The following is a 6793-nucleotide window of genomic DNA, read 5'->3' on the forward strand; positions in this document are numbered from 1 at the left end:
ACCTAAATTCAATAGCAGTGGCTGTGGGACATATCAAACCCACGGAATCTTCAATCTTGGACTGGATGACACACTTTTCTTTTGTTTTCTTTTGTATGTTTTATATATTTTTTATAACATAATCATTAAAATAATTAATTTTTTTTATAAAATTCATAAATTAATAATTAATATATTTATATTTTAATTATAAATACATTATTACAAAATCATTCTGTATTTTTATACGATTAATATCTAATTCTAATATCTTTGTAACATGAATGATATCTCATTGGTAAATTTTAATTTGCATTGAGTAAATATAATCCGACTCAAAAATATCTTAAATATTCTCTTAATTTCTAAAAAAAATTAGGTCTTTTTAAATCATCAAAATATTAATTTCATTTAAAGATTGTCTTGTCTTTTTTAAAGATAAAATCTTACCAAAAAAATTGAGAGAATATTTAGAAGAATATATCATTATAGTTTGTTTAAAAAGAAAAACTATATCACTTAAATGTGTGTAAGAATCCGTTTTTATAAAAATTAGCAAGAGACAGTGTTTGTGTGATTAATTCAGTTAATGATATACAGAGGAAATAAGGGCGCTGCATGCACAAAATAAACTAGACTAGAAGAGAACTATACAGTATACACGACTATTTTGCAACTATCACTCCAATAAAAGAAGGAAAAAAAAAAAAAAGAAAGAAAGAAAGATTGCTAGGTACAACCAAACTTTATAGAGAACAGAATGTTCCTAGTCAGCTTGTTTTGTAGCTTCAGTGTTGTCATCTTTCCTGGACTTGCCAAATGATTTTTGGGAGTCCAATACAGGCATATATGCTTCGCTTGTTTTCTTGAAGATGTCATTACCAGATCTTTCAGGTTCACGAGGGCTCACCAGCTTCTTCTCAACACTCTCGAATTTAGCAGTGGCCCACGGTGCTGTCCCTACACTACTCCGTTTAGAATCAGAAGCATCTATGGTCAGTGTTGATACCTCATCACGTGAGGCATACCATGAGTTACCGCAAGCAATACATTCCAGCTGAAGAAACATAGCACAGTTAAAAAAACCATAAAAAAAGATGTTCATACTATGGTGGAAAGGTTAAATGATGGAGAGATGAAAATTCTCTTTGATGAGAGGTTGGATAACTATCACGTAGAATGTATTATTTTATTTTTGTTAATTTTTAAATAAAATGAAGTACTCCTCTATGCATACCAAAACTTCATCTTAGAATTGGCCTAAAAAGTGCATCAGGGGAAAACAGATAAGAGTTTAAACTTCAAACCTGATATCTGTCACCATGTCCTGCATGGATGATATCCCTCAAACCCACCTTGCATTCTCTGCATCTTCTGCAGCGCGCATCCGTCATCTGTTTCCAGATGGAAAAGCTGACCATCACTAATGTAACAGGCAACATAACATAAACATTGCGGTGAGGAATAAAATTAACCTGCATGTGCTGTGACTCATCAGGCTCTTTCTTGGATATCTCATCAGCAGTCAAACCCTCCTGTAGTTTCAAATATTTAGTCCTTAGGCACACAATAAAATACCAGCTCATAAAATCCAAACACAATTTATATTTGCTCTACAAAGCACTAGGATTTTTTTCTTTCTCCTTTTTTTTTTCTTTTGCTTTGTGAATTTATGATGTTTTGAGAAAAACGGAAAGTTGACCACAGTCAAAGAATCACAAGAAACTACTAATCTAAATTGAAAATTGAGATTACAGAGACTAGAAAACAAATTGGGCAGACAGCTTCAAAGTTCCAATAAAAAGAAAAACTAGATAAAAATTGGCAATAAACTTAATACCTTCAATTCATTGGGTGTCATGTTAAATACTTTTGAAGGTTCCAATTCTCCATTTAACAGACGACATGCTAGCAATGTGTTGTTCTGAAAAATTCCCCAAGAGAAAAAAATAATGTAACTATAAGGAAACCATCATTTATTATATAAAAAAACACATATAGAGATCCACATTGCTTTCTCCAGCCAAAAAGACCATTAGTAGTGGTGATGGTGAGGAAAATATAACAGATAAACTATTGTTAAATATATCATCATAGAAAGCCAGCTTATTATGTTTTTACTCCATTACTAATAGAGATTGACCAAAAACATATAGTAAGTTAGCACTGAACACTCCATGCACACACCAACATTCACATCAACAGATGTGAGTGGAATTTAATGATAAAGAAAAAAAAGTAAAAATCCCCCAGAACTGATTCACCTATCCAACACGTCTCTCTAGAAGAAAATAAATTGGCAATTATTACTAATTATTGTCACATGGTGGGCTGGGGCAATAAGAGATGAAAAGGTACATTGAAGAGAGAAAATATAATCTCATTGCAAGTAACATGTAAACAAAGTTTTTTTCTTTAACACTCATCCAGCTTTAGGATAAAAATCCATCAACGGAAACAGACACTTTCCTTATGCGCTTCAGCGAGCTTACTACGCACATAACAGTAAGACAGGAGATACATAGACCACTTCTTACTACATCAACCCACCTCTGCTCTGTCCTAGGAATTTCATTGCATCAAATAGTATACTGGCAAAAAATTTCCTAATTTTTGGTCTTAATAAAAATATGCACAAGAATCTTGTCAAGTTGTCATACCACAGTTCTAATCTTCTTAGAAACTATTCTAGATATGATAAGTCTGGATAATACCACCTAGATAACCCAGATCATGTAGCAAAAATATGGGGCTCATTTCTTTATATTCACCCAACAATGATGTCCGCAGCATATCTGAATACTAAATTGAAATAGGTACATACTGACTTACTAAATTTATGCAACTTAAAATGGTAAAAAAATGTACAGGATTAAAAATACAAAAAGATGAAAAAAAAAAACTATAGTTTGTATAGACTAGAAAATTTCAAAGTAACAATCAGTACCTTACTGGTTATCACATGACCTATGGTCTAGCTAAGAGTGCCACCATTTTCACCATATTTCACATCTTACAAATCACTTTTAAAACATAATAGAAAGTTATAAATAGAAGTCCAAAAGTCACATTGTAAACAAAGATAAAATGTAGCATCCAAGTGTAATATTTTGGTCATTCATAGGTATTCTGTATTCATTATAAATATTTCAAGTATATGATTGTTATGCAGAAGAGCTGCTTCTAACCTTCAGATTAAAAACTAATTGCCGTAGCTTTTGGTTATACTTCTGATAATCCGATGAAAGTGTATCATGTGAAACTTTTTCCAAAGCAACTACAGCTGTTACCGCAGCATCCGGCCAGACCAAAGACTTGGAACTCTGCAGAGTGGAAAAGGCAAGCAATGAATACATAATAATCTTCAAGGTATATAATAGAAAATACGTAATACAATACTGGGGATCACAACCAGAACTGGAATCTTCACCGAGTACCTTCTGAACCTTATCTTGACATTCATTTGGTGATTGGGAAGTTCTATTATTGCTTCCATTATAACCTGGATCAGAATTTTCACTTCCTTTCTCTTTCTTCTTTATGCCGTCATCCGAATTAAACACGTATTGAACACTTTGAAGCAACTTCTCCAGGACTTTGTCACGATGGGTATCCCCTGTTAACACATTCCAATCCACTAATATGTGATAATGCTCAGAGGAATTACTTACACAACTCCCGGGTGTTTCAGGTTTCAGATGTTGGTCACCCTTACGACCTGATTCCTCCTCCCGTGAAACATCAAGAGGCGAAATGCCTTTCTTCCTTAAAATCCTTTTACTTTTCATAACATCTTCCTGATCAGCAGAAGGAGCTTCTTCGGGCTCGATGTCAGGCAATTCACCCATCCGCTTAAGGGTTTTCTGAACAAGCTCATCAATCTCTTGCTGTTTGTTGTCTTCATAGTCCTTATCAGTTAGCTTCCAGAGTTTCCTTTCTACAGTGTCATACACCTTTTGTACAATGAAGCCAGGATGCTGCTTACGGTTCGGAAGCTGTTTGTGTATGGGAACAAAATGCACAACGCACTTATGCATAACAGATTCGGCTGGAACCTCATCACGGTGGAAACTATAAAAGAGTTCCCTTGTATCACGTGATTGCCAACTGCCACCACCTTTCCTTTCTGCTTCTTCAGGACGGTAAAACCACTGCCCGGTAACCATCATGCTGCCATTTAGGGACTGTGTAATATCCTGACACCAAAACACACCACTCTAGAAATCACAAACCCAGGACAGAACGTAGGCACCAATAAATAGGCTTCAACTGTGCCAACAATATATTCAAAACTAATATTTTGCAAAGAACTTAATACTCACTTTAATAATAGCCACATAGGGTTTCTGGTCCTTATCCTCAGGAACAAGAAGTACAGGGTCCTCCTGCAGAAAAAAGAACAATGCAACAAAAGTTCTTAGATAGCAAGTTTCACAACCCAATTTCATTAAATAACAATCAATTTGAAGTAAGTGATAAAAGCAATGAAATTGTGAAATTCATCACGTGTAACATAATAGTAGGGTTTATGGAATGAGAAGAAAAAGTGGTGGTGGTTACCAGAGTGTACTGGTTTCCATCAAACTCGAATGACTCGAAATGCTTCTTCCTACCTCTCCCCTTTCCAGAAACCCTAATGGGATCGCCAATGGGCTTGGCGTCTTCCTGAGGGGGTTCCTCTTCTTCCACATGCTTATCCTTCTCCTTCCCCTTCCTCTTCTTCCTCTTCCGCTCCTCTTCTTCCTCCTCTTCCTCCTCCTCCTCCTGCTGCAGTTGCTCCTCCTTCTCCTCATCCTCGTCTTCTTCCTCCTGCAGCTTCATGCGCTTCCTCTTCTTCTGCTGCTGCTGCTTCGACGGTGGAGAACAAGAGGAAGCTGGCTGCTGCTTGGGACGTGGCGGTTCTTCGTCCTCGTCGTCGCTCATTGCCACCTGAGTAAACCGTCGATTCCCCATTTTTCTTTTCTTTTCTTTTTTAATTTTTCCTTTCAGGAAAGCAAATGTGGCAAAATCACTGTGATCTTGCACTCTTTCTGGGGTATACTATCACTGCTTCCACAGTGTAAGATTTGAGTTTTTCTCCGTTTTGGGATGTCAGCCTCGGATTAAATTAAATTATTAGATAATATTTTCTTCCACATTACTACTACTACGGCTTCCTTTCCTCACACGCTGTATATTCAAGAAACGATAAATGTGAGGTTTTGTGTAATGACTAATGACATGTGATCATTTTTGTCAAATGGCTACTACATTGAGTCGAATATGACTATGATAGTTTTGAATTGTGATTGTTGTTATGCATAATCACAATTTAATTTTAATTTTAATTAATTAAGTTTAGAAGAAGTTGACAATGAGTAGGATAGGATTTAAATTTTATTTTAATTTCATCTGCAAATTTAAATTTATTTTTTATTATATAAAAATTGAATTTTTATATTTAATATTAGAGATTACGTGCTATATTTATGAGAGTATTTTTTGAGTTATATTTTTAACTTGTTAAATATATTTTTATGATGAATTAATTATATAAAATAATTAATTTAATTAGATATTCAAATATCATCTAATTTATTATAATTTATATCAATTTATTTTTGTAGTATTTTTTAATTTATTTCTTGAATAAATTATCATTTCTACTTATAAAAGATGTAAATACTACAAATGTATCCATGAAAGAAAGAAACTTACTTTGTAACTATAGAAGATGACCTTCGTGTGTCAAAGTACTCTAATGTTGATTACGCAATTGATCTATTAGTATCCGAACCTACGTAGAAACAAAATCCCTCCAAATTTATTTACGTGTATTCTAATTTTTTTTATTAAAGAATGGGACAAAAAAAACCTTTTCGCGCCCCTCTATGCCTAACAAAACTCCGTTGTCATTATTACTGCGATCCTAAATCGAAAAAGATGATCGAAGTACCTCCGTTTTGCACCAAATAGTTTTCCCTCTATTCTTTATTGGATGTTCTCTATAGGTTTTATTAGTTGAGAAAAGTTAGAAATTTGAATTAGGGTTATGGGTAGAGTTAAGGTTTCTGTTGCTATGGTATTATCTGTAATTACATGAAATGTTATCTTAGATTATATTATTTTGTTTGTAGAGATGGCTAATGATGAGCGGATAATTTATACGCTTTTTGACATTGTTTTTGCATAGTTTTTAGTATGATTTAGTTAGTTTTTAGTATATTTTTATTAGTTTTTAAGCAAAATTTATATTTCTGGACTTTACTATGAGTTTGTATATTTTTCTATGATTTCAGGTATTTTCTGGCTGAAATTAAGGGACCTGAGCAAAAATCTGATTCAGAGGCTGACAAAGGACTGCACATGCTGTTGGATTCTGACCTTCCTGCACTCGAAATGGAATTTTTAGAGCTACAGAAGTCCAAATGGCGCGCTCTCAACTGCGTTGGAAAGTAGACATCCAGGGCTTTCCAGCAATATATAATAGTTCATACTTTGTCCGAGTTTAGACAACGCAAACTGGCGTTTGATGCCAGCTTTTTGCCTTATTCTGGCGTTAAACACCAGAAACAAGTTACAAACTGGCGTTTAACTCCAAGGAAGACCTCTAAACGTGAAAGCTTCAATGCTCAGCCCAAGCACACACCAAGTGGGTCCGGAAGTGGATTTCTGCTTCATTTACCTATTTCTGTAACCCTAGTAACTAGTTTAATATAAATAGAACTGTTTACTATTGTACTAGGGATCTTTGATCAGTTTTATGCTATCTTAGACTTTTATGGGGCTGGCCATTCGGCCATGCCTGAACCATTATCACTTATGTATTTTCAAC

General features: G+C 34.4%; 1 protein-coding gene across 1 annotated transcript; it reads right to left on the bottom strand.

Annotated features, from left to right (window-relative positions):
• Positions 1 to 505: 505 nt before the first annotated feature.
• On the bottom strand, positions 506 to 5237 carry LOC112790898 (ASI1-immunoprecipitated protein 3). Its single transcript, XM_025833520.3, has 8 exons — positions 4540 to 5237; positions 4302 to 4364; positions 3417 to 4175; positions 3168 to 3302; positions 1820 to 1903; positions 1455 to 1514; positions 1287 to 1373; positions 506 to 1036 (listed from the first exon to the last, which is right to left on the bottom strand). The coding sequence occupies exons 1-8, from the start codon at positions 4930 to 4932 to the stop codon at positions 746 to 748; spliced, it is 1872 nt and encodes a 623-aa protein (XP_025689305.1). The 5' UTR covers positions 4933 to 5237; the 3' UTR covers positions 506 to 745.
• Positions 5238 to 6793: the final 1556 nt, after the last annotated feature.

The sequence above is a fragment of the Arachis hypogaea genome, chromosome 3 (genome assembly GCF_003086295.3).
Source record: "Arachis hypogaea cultivar Tifrunner chromosome 3, arahy.Tifrunner.gnm2.J5K5, whole genome shotgun sequence".
In the NCBI taxonomy this organism is placed as follows: domain Eukaryota; kingdom Viridiplantae; phylum Streptophyta; class Magnoliopsida; order Fabales; family Fabaceae; genus Arachis; species Arachis hypogaea.

What these genes read in the sequence shown, in the direction of transcription:
- LOC112790898 (XM_025833520.3), bottom strand. Translation starts at nt 4,932, where the DNA reads ATGGGGAATCGACGGTTTACTCAGGTGGCAATGAGCGACGACGAGGAC. An exon ending in ATGGAAACCAGTACACTCTG is followed by an intron (nt 4,365 to 4,539) that starts GTAACCACCACC and finishes TTTTTTCTGCAG; the next exon opens with GAGGACCCTGTACTTCTTGT. An exon ending in GTCAAGATAAGGTTCAGAAG is followed by an intron (nt 3,303 to 3,416) that starts GTACTCGGTGAA and finishes TCCACTCTGCAG; the next exon opens with AGTTCCAAGTCTTTGGTCTG.